This window comes from Chiloscyllium punctatum, chromosome 31 (assembly GCF_047496795.1).
Source record: "Chiloscyllium punctatum isolate Juve2018m chromosome 31, sChiPun1.3, whole genome shotgun sequence".
Lineage (NCBI taxonomy): Eukaryota > Metazoa > Chordata > Chondrichthyes > Orectolobiformes > Hemiscylliidae > Chiloscyllium > Chiloscyllium punctatum.
The window spans coordinates 76,391,602-76,408,965 of record NC_092769.1 but is presented as its reverse complement, the minus strand read 5'-3'; the positions used below and the strand labels follow the sequence as shown (position 1 = coordinate 76,408,965).

The following is a 17,364-nucleotide window of genomic DNA, read 5'->3' as shown; positions in this document are numbered from 1 at the left end:
ACACCGACACACACACACACCGACACACACACCCACACACCGACACACACACACACCGACACACACTCACACACACACCGACACACACACACACACACCGACACACACTCACACACACACACACACACCGGCACACACACCCACACACACACACCGGCACACACACCCACACACACGCACACCGACACACACTCACTCACACACCGACACAACTCACACACACCGACACACACGCACACACCGACACGCACCCACACACCGACACGCACCCACACACTGACACGCACCCATAATCAGAAGCTGCACCACTGAGTGAATGCCGCACTGTCGGAGGGTCAGTGGTGAGGGAGTGAGCACTGTCGAAGGGTCAGTGCTGAGGGAGTGGGCACTGTCGGAGGGTCAGTGTGAGGGAGTGCCGCACTGTCAGAGGGTCAGTGCTAAGAGAGCGGGCACTGTTGGAGGGTCAGTGCTGAGGGAGTGGGTGCTGTCGGAAGGTCAATGCTGAGGGAATGGGCACTGTCGGAGGGTCAGTGCTGAGGGAGTGGGCACTGTCAGAGGGTCAGTGCTGAGGGAGTGGGCACTATCGGAGGGTCAGGGCTGAGGGAGTGGGCACTATCGGAGGGTCAGTGCTGAGGGAGTGGGCACTATCGGAGGGTCAGTGCTGAGGGAACGGGCACTGTCGGAGGGTCAGTGCTGAGGGAGTGGGCACTGTTGGAGGGTCAGTGCTGAGGGAGTGGGCACTGTCGAAGGATCAGTGCTGAGGGAGTGCCGCACTGTCGGAGGGTCAGTGCTGAGGGAGTGCCGCACTGTTGGAGGGTCAGTGCTGAGGGAGTGCCGCACTGTCGGAGGGTCAGTGTGAGGGAGTGCCGCACTGTCAGAGGGTCAGTGCTAAGAGAGCGGGCACTGTTGGAGGGTCAGTGCTGAGGGAGTGGGTGCTGTCGGAGGGTCAATGCTGAGGGAATGGGCACTGTCGGAGGGTCAGTGCTGAGGGAGTGGGCACTGTCAGAGGGTCAGGGCTGAGGGAGTGGGCACTATCGGAGGGTCAGTGCTGAGGGAGTGGGCACTGTCGGAGGGTCAGTGCTGAGGGAGTGGGCACTGTCAGGGGGTCAGTGCTGAGGGAGTGGGCACTGTCGGAGGGTCAGTGCTGAGGGAGCGGGCACTGTCGGGGGGTCAGTGCTGAGGGAGTGGGCACTGTCGGAGGGTCAGTGCTGAGGGAGTGGGCACTGTCGGAGGGTCAGTGCTGAGGGAGTGGGCACTGTCGGAGGGTCAGTAATGAGGGAGTGGGCACTGTCGGAGGGTCAGTGCTGAGGGAGTGGGCACTGTCGGAGGGTCAGTGCTGAGGGAGTGGGCACTGTCGGAGGGTCAGTGCTGAGGGAGTGGGCACTGTCGGAGGGTCAGTGCTGAGGGAGTGGTCACTGTCGGAGGGTCAGTGCTGAGGGAGTGGGCACTGTCGGAGGGTCAGTGCTGACGGAGTGGGCACTGTCGGAGGGTCAGTGCTGAGGGAGTGGGCACTGTCGGGGGGGTCAGTGCTGAGGGAGTGGGCACTGTCGGAGGGTCAGTAATGAGGGAGTGGGCACTGTCGGAGGGTCAGTGCTGAGGGAGTGGGCACTGTCGGAGGGTCAGTGCTGAGGGAGTGGGCACTGTCGGAGGGTCAGTGCTGAGGGAGTGGGCACTGTCGGAGGGTCAGTGCTGAGGGAGTGGGCACTGTCGGAGGGTCAGTGCTGAGGGAGTGGGCACTGTCGGAGGGTCAGTGCTGAGGGAGTGGGCACTGTCGGAGGGTCAGTGCTGAGGGAGTGGGCACTGTCGGAGGGTCAGTGCTGAGGGAGTGGGCACTGTCGGAGGGTCAGTAATGAGATACAGGGAGACAGCAGAAACCATTAAGCCTCTGAAATGAGTTGCACTGTTCCCATTATTACATGGTTGATCTATATTAGAAGTCTAGTTACCTGTCCAGGTTTGTAACCCTTAATCTTGCTGACTTGAAAAAAATGTACTGATCATACTGGTGTTAAAGTGCCGATTGGAGCACAGCTTGGAGTTACTCCCTGACATTCACCCACAGGATCATGGCAGCAAAAACCTGGCTGTTTTGCCCCTTGATCTGGTCCCCCCCACTTCGCTCACTAGAGGAAAAGGTTTCTCTCTGTCAACCCAATCAAATTTTTCAATTATCGTAAACCCCACAATCTGGGTGTTCTTTCATCTGTGGCACCCAAACGGAAACAGACCCTTCGGCCCAACCAGTCCGTGCTGACCCTAACCCCAAACTAAACTAGTCCCAGCTGCCTGCTCCTGGCCCATATCCCTCCAACCGTTTCCTATCCAGGTCCTTATCCAAATGTACCCACCACTCCCTCAGGAAGTTCACTCCACACACCAACCACTCTCTGGGTAAAGGATTTGCCCCTCATGTCTCTCTTAAATCTCTCCCCTCTCACCTTAACCATGTGCCCCCTTGGTCTTGAAATCCCCCATCCTGGGGAACAGACACAATGTACACCCTTCATGATTATATAAGCCTCAAAAAAGGTCGCCTCACAACCCACTACGTTCCGGTGGAAAATAGTCCCAGTTTATCCCTCTAACTGGGGAGGTGATGATCTAGTGGTATTAGTGCTGGGCTGTTAATCCAGAGACCCAGATAACGATCTGGGGACCCAGGTTCGAAACCTGCCACGGCAGATGGTGCAATTTGAATTCAATAAAAATCTGGAATTAAGAGTCTCATGATGACCACGAATCGATTGTTGGAAAACCCCATCTACTCCACTAATGTCCTTTAGGGAAGGAAACTGCCAGCCTGACCTGGTCTGGTCTACACGTGACTCCAGACCCTCTGGGCAATTAGGGATGGGCAATAAATGCTGCCCTCTGGCCAGCAATACCCTCACCCCCCCCGAAAGTTATTAATTCAGAAAGAAACCGTGCATACCCGGCAACATCCTGGTAAACCTCTTCCGACCCTCTTCAGCTTAATAATAGCCTCCCGAAAACAGGGTGCAATTTAACCCTTTCAGCGCTGGCTTCATTCTGCTGAGCCCCTCCCTGCCCGCACCTCCTGCCCTTGACACTACCACCCTCCTGAGGGGCAGGGCCCCCCGTCTTCGAAGGTCTCAGCTGCGAGGGCACCATTTCCAAACAGGAGCAGAAGGAGAAAGGGGCATTGAGCGTCACTTTACCTGTGTGCGTTCGGACGTGTCGCTTGAGGTCAAATGTGTCGTTGAATCCTTTCCCGCAGAAGCCGCAGAGATGTCTTTTGACATCATTGTGACACTTGAGGTGTCTGTTGAGCATGCGCTGGTATTGGAAGGTTTTCTGGCAGAACGGGCAGCTGAGAATCTCGTCTGAGCACGTCCCCCGGGTGACCTGGACAATCGCACAGCTCTCCGTCAGAACGTGTCAATCACATGCCACATCCCCGTACCCAGTGCCAACCAAAGGGGGGGAAACGCAATCCAGCTGGAGTCAGGCAGTCATAGGGGCAAGTCCCACGCTGCAGAGCCAAGCCCCAATGTATTCCACTACAACACCCTATATTCCACTGCTGAGGGAGTGGGCACTGTCAGAGGGTCAGTGCTGAGGGAGTGGGCACTGTCGGAGGGTCAGTGCTGAGGGAACGGGCACTGTCGGAGGGTCAGTGCTGAGGGAGTGGGCACTGTCGGAGGGTCAGTGCTGAGGGAGTGGGCACTGTCGGAGGGTCAGTGCTGAGGGAGTGGGCACTGTCAGAGAGTCAGTGCTGAGGGAGAGGGTACTTTCCGAGGGTCAGTGCTGAGGGAGAGGGTACTGTCAGAGGGTCAGTGCTGAGAAGGTGGGCATTGTCGGAGGGTCAGTGCTGAGGGAGCGGGCACTGTCAGAAGGTCAGTGCTAAGGGAGCGGGCACCGTCGGAGGGTCAGTGCTGAGGGAAAGGGTACTGTCGGAGGGTCAGTGCTGAGGGAACGGGCACCGTTGGAGGGTCAGTGCTGAGGGAGTGGGCACTGTCGGAGGGTCGGTGCTGAGGGATTGGGCACTGTCAGAGGGTCAGTGCTGAGGGAGTGGGCACTGTCGGAGGGTCAGTGCTGAGGGAGTGGGCACTGTCGGAGGGTCAGTGCTGAGGGAGTGGGTGCTGTTGGAGGGTCAGTGCTGAGGGAGTGGGTGCTGTCGATGGATCAGTGCTGAGGGAGTGGGCACTGTCGGAGGGTCAGTGTTGAGGGAGTGGGCACTGTCAGAGGGTCAGTGCTGAGGTAGTGGGCCCTGTCAGTTGGTCAGTGCTGAGGGAGCGGGCACTGTCGGAGGGTCAGTGCTGAGGGAGCGGGCACTGTCAGAGGGTCAGTGCTGAGGGAGCGGGCACTGTCTGAGGGTCAGTGCTGAGGGAGTGGGCACTGTCAGAGGGTCAGTGCTGAGGGAGCGGGCACTGTCTGAGGGTCAGTGCTGAGGTAGTGGGCCCTGTCAGTTGGTCAGTGCTGAGGGAGCGGGCACTGTCGGAGGGTCAGTGCTGAGGGAGCGGGCACTGTCAGAGGGTCAGTGCTGAGGGAGCGGGCACTGTCGGAGGGTCAGTGCTGAGGGAGTGGGCACTGTCAGAGGGTCAGTGCTGAGGGAGCGGGCACTGTCTGAGGGTCAGTGCTGAGGGAGTGGGCACTGTCGTAGGGTCAGTGCTGAGAGAGTGGGCACTGTTGGAGGGTCAGTGCTGAGGGAGCGGGCACTCTCAGAGGTAATATTTTGTAGATGAGACATTAAACCGAGACCCGAGCTGCTCTGTCTGGGGACGGGGACTTGGAAGGGTAAGCAGTGCAAAAGATCCCACTGCCAGTACTGGAAGAGGAGGAGAGGGTGGGTTCTCCCCAGGGTCCTGGTGCCAATATTTATCCATCGACCAACATCACTGAAAAAAACGATGACTGGGCTCATTCCCACATTGCTGTGTGTGGCATCTTGCTGTGCAGCACTTGGTTGCTCCACTTCCCACAATCCAACAGAGAGCGCATTTCAAAACATTACTCTCTTGCTGGCTGTGATGATTCAGGATGCCCTGAGTTGGTGGGGGATTGGATCACTCTTGCTGAGTATAAATATAGTCTGTACCTTTATTTTGGAGCGTGTGAATCCCTGGTGGGTTTTGCTGTGGGTTCCATTTTCAATGTCCTGTGCAGATAGACTGGAGTCTGTATCGTAGGAAAATTCCTTCTCTGGGTTCTCCTCTGCAGACAGACACAGGGGCGACACATCCACTTCACTGTCTTGGTATTGAATGATATCCCGGGGATCTAAAGTATACAATTTGTGACAAATCTCCCTCAATTTTTTTTCCCATTTATTCATGAGATATCCCTAGCTGGGACGGTCCCTAGTTGCCCCCCTTGAGAAGGTGGGGGTGAGCTGCCTTCTTGACTCACAAAGCCCCTCAGGGAGGGAAGTCAAGGACTGTGACCCAGCCACCCTGAGCGAAAACTCTGTGCGTGGGTGTGTGTGTGTGTGCGCGCAAGTGTGTGCATGTATGTTGTGAATTCCTAGCTTCCCGTCCCTACTTGCCTCCTTGAGAAGGTGGGGGGTGAGCTGCCTTCTTGACCCCCTGCAGTCCATGTGCTGTGGGTAGACCCACAGTGTCCCTCAGGGAGGGAATCCCAGGATTCTGACCCAGCCAGACTGAGGGAACGGCGAGATATTTCCAAGTCGGGATGGTGAGGGGCTCGGAGGGGAACTTGCAGGGGGTGGGGTTCCCATGTATCTGCTGCCCCTTGTCCTTCTGGATGGAAGTGGCCGTGGGTTTGGAAGGTGCTGCCTGAGGATCTTTGGGGAGTTTCTGCAGTGTATCTTGTAGCTGGTACACACTGCTGTTACTGAGGGTCGGTGGGGGGAGGGAGGGAGGGAGGGAGGGGGTGTTTGTGGGTGTGGGGCCAATCCAGCGGGGGCTGCTTTGTCCCTGGGTGGTGTCGAGCTTCTTGAGTGTTGTTGGAGTTGCCCCCACCCAGGGGCAAGTGGGGAGTATCCCCTCACCCTCCTGCCTTGTGTCTTGTGGATGGTGGACAGGCTTTGGGGGGGAGTCAGGAGGGGAGTTACTCGCTGCAGGATTCCCAGCCTCTGAGGGCTCTTGGAGCCGCTGGGTTGATGTGGTGAGTCCGGTAGAGTTTCTGGTCAATGGTAACCCCCAGGATGTTGATGGTGGGGGGCGGGGACTCAGTGATGGGAACACCACTGAATGTCAGGGGGCTGTGGTTAGATTGACCCTTGGTGATGGTCATAGCCTGGCATTTGTGTGGCATGAAAGTTATTTGCCACTGGTCAGCCGAAGGGATAGTTCCTTCAGAATAGGGCCGGGTAAAGGATTCAAATTAGCACCAGCAGCCGACAGTAATACATCACTTTTTGTGAAATGTTACAATGCAAGGCACTCCCCAGGGCTGTCGATCAGACAGGGGCTCACCCTGAGCCTTGTCAGGGGAATATTCAGAACAGGCGACCATCTTCTCAGGGAAAAGGTCAGTTGTACAGAACATCCGAAAGAAAGAGACAGGGGAGAGAAGCTGAAAGGGTTAGGGAGAAATTCCCAAGCACAGAGCCCCAGGCAGCTGAAGGCACAGCCCTCAATGATGGAGAGATGGAATTCGGGACACTAGGGACGCTAGGATTGGAGGGGGTTACAGAGATAGGGAGGGGCTGTAGGGGGTTACAGAGACAGGGAGGGGCTGGAGGGAGTTACAGAGATAGGGAGGGGGTGTAGGGGCTGGAGGGGGTTACAGAGATAGGGAGGGGGTGTAGGGGCTGGAGGGGGTTACAGAGATAGGGAAGGAGAGTAGGGGCTGGAGGGGGTTATAGAGATAGGGAGGGGGTGTAGGGGCTGGAGGGGGGTGACTGAGATAGGGAGGGGGTGTAGGGGCTGGAGCGGGGTTACAGAGATAGGGAGGGGGTGTAGGGTCTGGAGGGGGTTACAGAGATAGGGAGGGGGTGTAGGGGCTGGAGGGGGTTACAGAGATAGGGAGGGGGGTAGGGGCTGGAGGGGGTTACAGAGATAGGGAGGGGGGTAGGGGCTGGAGGGGGTGACAGAGATAGGGAGGGGGTGTAGGGGCTGGAGGGGGGTTACAGAGATAGGGAGGGGGTGTAGGGGCTGGAGGGGGGTGACTGAGATAGGGAGGGGATTTAGGGTGTGGTTGTAAGTTTGCTCGCTGAGCTGGAAGTTCTGTTCCCCCCCCCATTCTGTTTACGTGTCTTGGTCTGTTAATTTCTGGTTCTTTTTTGCAGAGAATCAGGTCCATACCGGTGTGTTTATTGTTGGAGTTCTGGTTTGAATGCCAGGCCTCTGGGAATTCCTCTGTCCATCCTCCCCTAGGGTGGATGTGTTGTCCCAGTCGGAGTGGTGCCCTTCTTAATCTGTGTGTAAGGATACTAGCGATAGCTAGTCATGTCTTTTGGTGGCTAGTTGGTGCTCAGGTATCCTGATTCTACAGGAGCAATCGCCCAAAAACCCACAAACGGAGCTGCATCAGGACATTATTAAACAGGCCACAAACGGGCTACACTGCAGCACCCCAGGGACTACGAGCAGCAGAAGGAAAATACCTTTACGGCATATTCCAGAACAACGGCTACCCGATAAACACAATCGGCTGACTCTTATACAAGAAACCTACAAATAGGCTGGTCTTCACCTGAACCAGAGCGGTACCAATATTCTGGGGGGGGGGGGGGTGGAATTTGCTAATGCTCTTTGGGAGGGTTTAAACTAATTCAGCAGGGGGATGGGAACCTGAATTGTAGTTCCAGTATACAGGTGGTTGAGAGTAGTGAGGTCAGAAATAAGGTTTCAAGGTCACAAGGGGACACTGGCAAGTAAGAAGTTGGTTTGAAGTGTGTTTACTTCAACACTGAGAATCTGGAATACAGTGGGTGAACTTGCAGCATGAGTTGGTACCTGGGGTTTCGATGTTGTAGCCATTTCGGAGACATGGATAAAGCAGGGACAGGAATGGTTGTTGCAGGTTCTGGGATTTAGATGTTTCAGTAAGAACAGAGAAGATGCCAAAAGAGGAGGAGGTGTGGCATTGTTAATCAAGGACAGTATTACGGGGGCAGAAAGGACGTTTGAGGACTCATCTACTGAGGTAGTGTGTGCTGAGGTTAGAATCAGGAAAGGAGAGGTCACCCTGTTGGGAGTTTTCTATAGGCCTCCGAATTGGTCCAGGGATGTAGAGGAACGGATCACAAAGATAATTCTGGACAGGAGTGAGAGTAACAGGGTTGTTGTAATGGGGGTCTTTAACTTTCCAAATATTGACTGGGAATACTATAGTTCAAGTACTTTAGATGGGTCAGGTTTTGTCCAATGTGTACAGGAAGGTTTCATAGAACATAGAACAATACAGCACAGAACAGGCCCTTCGGCCCACGATGTTGTGCCGAACTTCTATCCTAGATTAAGCACCCATCCATGTACCTATCCAAATGCCGCTTAAAGGTCGCCAATGAATCTGACTCTACCACTCCCACGGGCAGCACATTCCATGCCCCCACCACTCTCTGGGTAAAGAACCCACCCCTGACATCTCCCCTATACCTTCCACCCTTCACCTTAAATTTATGTCCCCTTGTAACACTCTGTTGTACCCGGGGAAAAAGTTTCTGACTGTCTACTCTATCTATTCCTCTGATCATCTTATAAACCTCTATCAAGTCACCCCTCATCCTTCGCCGTTCCAACGAGAAAAGGCTGAGAACTCTCAACCTATCCTCGTACGACCTACTCTCCATTCCAGGCAACATCCTGGTAAATCTTCTCTGCACCCTCTCCAAAGCTTCTACATCTTTCCTAAAGTGAGGCGACCAGAACTGCACACAGTACTCCAAATGTGGCCTAACCAAAGTCCTGTACAGCTGCAACATCACCTCACGACTCTTGAATTCAATCCCTCTGCTAATGAACGATAATACTCCATAGGCCTTCTTACAAACTCTATCCACCTGAGTGGCAACCTTCAAAGATCCATGTACATAGACCCCAAGATCCCTCTGTTCCTCCACCTGACCAAGAACCCTACCATTAACCCTGTATTCCGCATTCTTATTTGTTCTTCCAAAATGGACAACCTCACACTTGGCAGGGTTGAACTCCATCTGCCACTCCTCAGCCCAGCTCTGCATCATATCTAAGTCCCTCTGCAGCCGACAACAGCCCTCCTCACTGTCCACAACTCCACCTATCTTTGTATCATCTGCAAATTTACTGACCCACCCTTCGACTCCCTCATCTAAGTCATTAATAAAAATTACAAACAGCAGAGGACCCAGGACTGATCCCTGCGGAACTCCACTTGTAACTGGACTCCATGCTGAATATTTACCATCTACCACCACTCTCTGACTTCGACCGGTTAGCCAGTTTTCTATCCAATTGGCCAAATTTCCCTCTATCCCATGCCTCCTGACTTTCCGCATAAGCCTACCATGGGGAACCTTATCAAATGCCTTACTAAAATCCATGTACACTACATCCACTGCTCTACCCTCATCCACATGCTTGGTCACCTCCTCGAAGAATTCAATAAGACTTGTAAGGCAAGACCTACCCCTCACAAATCCGTGCTGGCTGTCCCTAATCAAGCAGTGTCTTTCAAGATACTCGTAAATCCTATCCCTCAGTACCCTTTCCATTACTTTGCCTACCACAGAAGTAAGACTAACTGGCCTGTAATTCCCGGGGTTATCCCTATTCCCTTTTTTGAACAGGGGCACAACATTCGCTACTCTCCAGTCCCCTGGTACCACCCCAGTTGCCAGTGAAGACGAGAAGATCATTGCCAACGGTACTGCAATTTCCTCTCTTGCTTCCCACATAATCCTAGGATATATCCCGTCAGGCCCGGGGGACTTGTCTATCCTCAAGTTGTTCAAAATGTCCAACACATCTTCCTTCCTAACAGGTATCTCTTCTAGCTTATCAGTCCGTTTCACACTCTCCTCTTCAACAATACGGTCCCTCTCGTTCGTAAATACTGAAGAGAAGTACTTGTTCAAGACCTCTCCTATCTCTTCCGACTCAATACACAGTCTCCCACCACTGTCCTTGATCGGACCTACCCTCGTTCTCGTCATTCTCAGGTTTCTCACATACGCATAGAATGCCTTGGGGTTATCCTTGATCCTATCCGCCAGGGATTTTTCATGCCCTCTCTTAGCTCTCCTAATCCCTTTCTTCAGGTCCCTTCTGGCTATCCTGTATCCCTCCACTGCTCTGTCTGAACCTTGTTTCCTCAACCTTATGTAAGCCCCCTTCTTCCTCTTTACTAGACATTCATCCTCCCTCGTCAACCAAGGCTCCCTCACACGACTATTTCTTTCCTGCCTGATAGGTACATACTTATCAAGGACACGTCGTATCTGCTCCTTGAAAAAGTTCCACATTTCCACCACATCTTTCCCTGACAGCCTATGCTCCCAACGTATGCTCCTCAAATCCTGTCTTACAGCATCGTAATTTCCCTTCCCCCAATTGTAAAAACTTCCTTGTTGTGCGCACCTATCTCTCTCCATAACCAAGGTGAAAGTCACAGAATTGTGGTCGCCATCACCAAAATGTTCACCCACTAACAAGCCCACCACTTGTCCCGGTTCATTACCGAGTACCAAATCCAATATGGCCTCCCCTCTGGTTGGACAATCTACATACTGCGTTAGAAAAGCTTCCTGGACACACTGCACAAACACCGCCCCATCCAATCTACTTGATCTAAAGAGCTTCCAATCAATATTTGGGAAGTTGAAGTCGCCCATGACTACGACCCTGTGGCTTCTGCACCTTTCCAAAATCTGTTTCCCAATCTGTTTCTCCACATCTCTGCTGCTATTGGGGGGCCTATAATAAACACCCAACAAGGTGACTGCACCTTTCCTATTTCTGACTTCAGCCCATACTACCTCCAGAGGCAGAGGGAAATGTTCATCCTGGAGTTAAGTTACTAGTGGTGTACCTCAAGGATGTGTTTTGGGGCCACTGCTGTTTGTCATTTTTATAAATGACCTAGATGGGGGCATAGAAGGATAGGTTAGTAAATTTGTGGATGACACCAAGTTCGGTGGAGTTGTGGATAGTGCTGAAGGATGTTGTAGGATACAGAGAGACATAGATAAGCAACAGAGCTGGGCTGAGAGGTGGCAAATGGAGGTTAATGCAGAAAAGTGTGAGGTGATTCACTTTGGAAGGAGCAACAGGAATAAAGAGTACTGGGCTAATGGTAAGGTTCTTGGTAGTGTAGACGAGCAGAGAGATCTCAATGTCCATGGACATAGATCCCTAAAAGTTGCCACCCAGGTTGATAAGGTTGTTAAGAAGGCATACGGTGTGTTAGCTTTTATTGGGAGAGGGATTGAGTTTTGGAGCCACAAGGTCATGCTGCAGCTGTACAAAACTCTGGTGTGGCCGCACTTGGAGTATTGCGTACAGTTCTGGTCACCACATTATAGGAAGGATATGGAAGCTTTGGAAAGGGTTCCGAGGAGATTTACTAGGACATTACCTGGTATGGAGGGAAGGTCTTATGAGGAAAGGCTGAGGGTCTTGAAACTGTTTTAATTAGAGAGAAGAAGGTTAATAGGTGACTTAATTGAGACATATCAGATAATCATAGTGTTAAATAGAGTGGACAGTGAGAGCCTTTTTCTTCAGATGGTGATGGCTAGCACGAGGGAACAGAGCTTTAAATTGAGGGGTGATAGATATAGGACAGATGTCACAGGTAGGTTCTTTACTCCGAGAGTAGTTAGGTGTGTGGAATGCATTGCCTTCAAAAGTAGTGGACTTGCCAACATTAAGGACATTTAAATGGTCATTGCTTAAACATACGGATGAAGATGGAACAGTGTAGGAGAGATGGGCTTCAGATTGGTTCCAAAGGTCGGCGCAAATCAAGGGCTGAAGGGCCGGTATTGCACTATTATGTTCTATGTTCTATAAATCCAAACAAGTAGACACAACACGCCCAGGGACTCTAGCCACACTACCGTACACCAAAGACATCTCGGAGATGACTGACTGACTACTCCAACCCCTTGGCATCACGGTAGCCCACAAACCCACCAACACATTGAAACAGCTACTGATGTACCTAAAGGACCCTGTACCAACAGCCAGCAAAACAAATGTCATTTATAAAATACCAAGCGTGGACTGAAACAAGCACTACACCGGACAGACAGGCAGGAAACGAGCCACCAGGATACACAAACACCGACTAGCCACCAAACGGCATGACCAGCGATCACTAGTATCCTTACACACAGATGATGAAGGCCACCACTCTGACTGGGACAACACAGCCATCCTAGGATAGGCTAAACAGAGACACGCAAGGGAATTCCTCGAGGCCTGGAACTCCATTAACAAACACATCGATTTACATCCCATTTACTACCCGGTGAGAAAAAGAACCGGAAATGATATCACCCACGACAACAGACCAAGACACATAAACAGAAAGTGGGACAGAACACCAGTGCTTCACCAGAGACTCACTGACTGTGTTCTTTAACACGGTGACGAAACGTCTGAAAACAAACCTTCCAGCTCAGTGATCAAACTTACAACCTGAACCTCAACCTGAGCTACAAATCTTCACTAAAATCACAAGGAGTGTAGGGGCTGGAGGGGGTGACAGAGATAGGGAGGGGGTGTAGGGGCTGGAGGGGGTGAGAGAGATAGGGAGGGGGTGTAGGGGCTGGAGGGGGTGACAGAGATAGGGAGGGGGTGTAGGGGCTGGAGGGGGTTACAGAGATAGGGAGGGGGTGTAGGGGCTGGAGGGGGTTACAGAGATAGAGGGGGGTGTAGGGGCTGGAGGGGGTTACACAGATAGGGAGGGGGTGTAGGGGCAGGAGGGGGTGAGAGAGATAGGGAGGGGGTGTAGGGGCTGGAGGGGAGGTTACAGAGATAGGGAGGGGGTGTAGGAGCTGGAGGGGGTGACAGAGATAGGGATGGGGTGAGAGAGATAGGGAGGGGTGGAGGGGCTGTATGGAGACAGATTGGGAGAGGTTTAGGGGCTTCAGGAGGTTACAGTTAAAGAGGAGTGGTTTCTGAGGGGATGTCACTGCAGACAGATTGGGAGTTGTTTGGCTGAGGGGCAGTGGGGTGGGTCTTAGCAGAGTTGCCACTGTCAGACTATGTGGTTGTTGGCTGAGGAAAGAAACACTGCTGTGCAGGATCTTTACAGGCATGGAGGGAGGGAGGGAGGGGTGAGTCAGTCAGTCATTCCGGGAAAAGTTTCATCTTCGTATTCCGCTGCTTGGTGTAGGATATCCTGCACTGTAAGTCAGAGTTAATGATTCTTCAAAAAAAACTTTTCACCCACTTTCATTACTGTTAGTTTTGTTTTGTTTAAAATCGACTTGGTCTTAGACCAGGAGGCGTGGGTAACAATGCAGAATGTGAAACAGAAAATAAATTCACCCAGTCTCTGTGCCAGCCCTTCCCCAGTAGTCGGTTTGAAATAAACACCGATTATTTTAAAATATGGACCTTTTGGGTTTATCAATTCGAGTGTCAATAAATGTCTTATCACGAGGCAAAATTGAAGAAGCAGTGAGCTGATTGTTTCTCCCTCTGTCTGTCGTCACAACATTCATGACTCAAAAGAAAGAGACTCCCAAATTGAAAACTCTGGCACCAGTTTTCAAATCTTTTTAAAATGAACAAATTCAGTTTCACTGTGTCAATTTCTTAAAACGAAACAAAAATGTCCCGTTTGCAAAATACAAAAGGCTAGGTATTTCTTGCTTCACAAAGTTGGATTTCGGATTTCATGCACTCACTCTCTCTCTCGGTGTGTGTGTACACCTTTCACACTCTCTCTCTCGGTGTATGTGTACCTTTCACACTCTCTCTCGGTGTGTGTACACCTTTCACACTCTCTCTCTCGGTGTGTGTGTACACCTTTCACACTCTCTCTCTCGGTGTGTGTGTACCTTTCACACTCTCTCTCTCGGTGTGTGTGTACACCTTTCACTCTCTCTCTCTCGGTGTGTGTGTACACCTTTCACACTCTCTCTCTCGGTGTGTGTGTACCTTTCACACTCTCTCTCTCGGTGTGTGTACCTTTCACACTCTCTCTCTCGGTGTGTGTGTACACCTTTCACTCTCTCTCTCTCGGTGTGTGTGTACACCTTTCACACTCTCTCTCTCGGTGTGTGTGTACCTTTCACACTCTCTCTCTCGGTGTGTGTACCTTTCACACTCTCTCTCTCGGTGTGTGTGTACACCTTTCACTCTCTCTCTCTCGGTGTGTGTGTACACCTTTCACACTCTCTCTCTCGGTGTGTGTGTACCTTTCACACTCTCTCTCTCGGTGTGTGTGTACCTTTCACACTCTCTCTCTCTCGGTGTGTGTGTACCTTTCCCACTCTCTCTCTCTCGGTGTGTGTGTACCTTTCACACTCTCTCTCGGTGTGTGTGTACCTTTCACACTCTCTCTCTCGGTGTGTGTGTACACCTTTCACACTCTCTCTCTCGGTGTGTGTGTACCTTTCACACTCTCTCTCGGTGTGTGTGTACCTTTCACTCTCTCTCTCGGTGTATGTGTACACCTTTCACACTGTCTCTCTCGGTGTGTGTGTACACCTTTCACACTCTCTCTCTCGGTGTGTGTGTACACCTTTCACACTCTCTCTCGGTGTGTGTGTACCTTTCACACTCTCTCTCTCGGTGTGTGTGTACCTTTCACACTCTCTCTCTCGGTGTGTGTGTACACCTTTCACACTCTCTCTCTCTCGGTGTGTGTACACCTTTCACACTCTCTCTCTCGGTGTGTGTACCTTTCCCACTCTCTCTCGGTGTGTGTGTACCTTTCACACTCTCTCTCTCGGTGTGTGTGTACACCTTTCCCACTCTCTCTCTCTCGGTGTGTGTGTACCTTTCACTCTCTCTCTCGGTGTGTGTGTACCTTTCACACTCTCTCTCTCTCGGTGTGTGTACACCTTTCACACTCTCTGTCTCGGTGTGTGTACCTTTCACACTCTCTCTCTCTCGGTGTGTGTACACCTTTCATACTCTCTCTCTCGGTGTGTGTGTACACCTTTCACACTCTCTCTCGGTGTATGTGTACCTTTCACTCTCTCTCTCTCGGTGTGTGTGTACACCTTTCATACTCTCTCTCTCGGTGTGTGTGTACACCTTTCACACTCTCTCTCGGTGTATGTGTACCTTTCACACTCTCTCTCTCGGTGTGTGTGTACACCTTTCACACTCTCTCTCGGTGTGTGTGTACCTTTCACACTCTCTCTCGGTGTGTGTACACCTTTCACACTCTCTCTCTCGGTGTGTGTGTACCTTTCACACTCTCTCTCTCGGTGTGTGTGTACATTTCACACACTCTCTCTCGGTGTGTGTACACCTTTCACACTCTCTCTCGGTGTGTGTGTACCTTTCACACTCTCTCTCTCGGTGTGTGTACACCTTTCACACTCTCTCTCTCGGTGTATGTGTACTTTTCACTCTCTCTCCGTGTGTGTACAACTTTCACACTCTCTCTCTCGGTGTGTGTGTACAACTTTCACACTCTCTCTCTCGGTGTGTGTGTACAACTTTCACACTCTCTCTCGGTGTATGTGTACCTTTCACACTCTCTCTCTCGGTGTGTGTACATTTCACACTCTCTCTCTCGGTGTGTGTACACCTTTCACACTCTCTCTCTCGGTGTGTGTACCTTTCACACTCTCTCTCTCGGTGTGTGTGTACACCTTTCACACTCTCTCTCTCGGTGTGTGTACACCTTTCACACTCTCTCTCTCGGTGTGTGTGTACCTTTCACTCTCTCTCTCTCGGTGTGTGTACACCTTTCACACTCTCTCTCTCGGTGTATGTGTACCTTTCACACACTCTCTCTCGGTGTGTGTGTACCTTTCACACTCTCTCTCTCGGTGTGTGTGTACCTTTCACACTCTCTCTCGGTGTGTGTGTACCTTTCACACTCTCTCTCTCGGTGTATGTGTACCTTTCACTCTCTCTCTCTCGGTGTGTGTACACCTTTCACACTCTCTCTCTCGGTGTGTGTGTACCTTTCACACTCTCTCTCGGTGTGTGTGTACCTTTCACTCTCTCTCTCTCGGTGTGTGTGTACCTTTCACTCTCTCTCTCTCGGTGTGTGTACCTTTCACACTCTCTCTCTCGGTGTGTGTGTACCTTTCACACTCTCTCTCTCGGTGTGTGTGTACCTTTCACACTCTCTCTCTCGGTGTGTGTGTACCTTTCACACACTCTCTCTCGGTGTGTGTGTACCTTTCACACTCTCTCTCTCGGTGTGTGTGTACCTTTCACTCTCTCTCTCTCGGTGTGTGTACCTTTCACACTCTCTCTCTCGGTGTGTGTGTACACCTTTCACTCTCTCTCTCTCGGTGTGTGTGTACACCTTTCACACTCTCTCTCTCGGTGTGTGTGTACCTTTCACACTCTCTCTCTCGGTGTGTGTACCTTTCACACTCTCTCTCTCGGTGTGTGTGTACACCTTTCACTCTCTCTCTCTCGGTGTGTGTGTACACCTTTCACACTCTCTCTCTCGGTGTGTGTGTACCTTTCACACTCTCTCTCTCGGTGTGTGTACCTTTCACACTCTCTCTCTCGGTGTGTGTGTACACCTTTCACTCTCTCTCTCTCGGTGTGTGTGTACACCTTTCACACTCTCTCTCTCGGTGTGTGTGTACCTTTCACACTCTCTCTCTCGGTGTGTGTGTACCTTTCACACTCTCTCTCTCTCGGTGTGTGTGTACCTTTCCCACTCTCTCTCTCTCGGTGTGTGTGTACCTTTCACACTCTCTCTCGGTGTGTGTGTACCTTTCACACTCTCTCTCTCGGTGTGTGTGTACACCTTTCACACTCTCTCTCTCGGTGTGTGTGTACCTTTCACACTCTCTCTCGGTGTGTGTGTACCTTTCACTCTCTCTCTCGGTGTATGTGTACACCTTTCACACTGTCTCTCTCGGTGTGTGTGTACACCTTTCACACTCTCTCTCTCGGTGTGTGTGTACACCTTTCACACTCTCTCTCGGTGTGTGTGTACCTTTCACACTCTCTCTCTCGGTGTGTGTGTACCTTTCACACTCTCTCTCTCGGTGTGTGTGTACACCTTTCACACTCTCTCTCTCTCGGTGTGTGTACACCTTTCACACTCTCTCTCTCGGTGTGTGTACCTTTCACACTCTCTCTCTCGGTGTGTGTGTACACCTTTCACTCTCTCTCTCTCGGTGTGTGTGTACACCTTTCACACTCTCTCTCTCGCTGTGTGTGTACCTTTCACACTCTCTCTCTCGGTGTGTGTGTACCTTTCACACTCTCTCTCTCTCGGTGTGTGTGTACCTTTCCCACTCTCTCTCTCTCGGTGTGTGTGTACCTTTCACACTCTCTCTCGGTGTGTGTGTAC

At 51.8% G+C, this 17,364-nt stretch overlaps 1 protein-coding gene across 1 annotated transcript in view; it reads right to left on the bottom strand.

Annotated features, from left to right (window-relative positions):
• LOC140457124 (putative transcription factor Ovo-like 1) overlaps positions 1-17,364 on the bottom strand; it is a 40,768-nt gene that overhangs the window by 4,395 nt on the left and 19,009 nt on the right. The window contains exons 2-3 of the mRNA XM_072551150.1: positions 5,060-5,241; positions 3,180-3,366 (exon numbers count right to left, since the gene is read on the bottom strand). Of these exons, the coding sequence (XP_072407251.1) occupies positions 3,180-3,366; positions 5,060-5,241 (369 nt within the window). The remainder of the gene's footprint in view (positions 1-3,179; positions 3,367-5,059; positions 5,242-17,364) is intronic.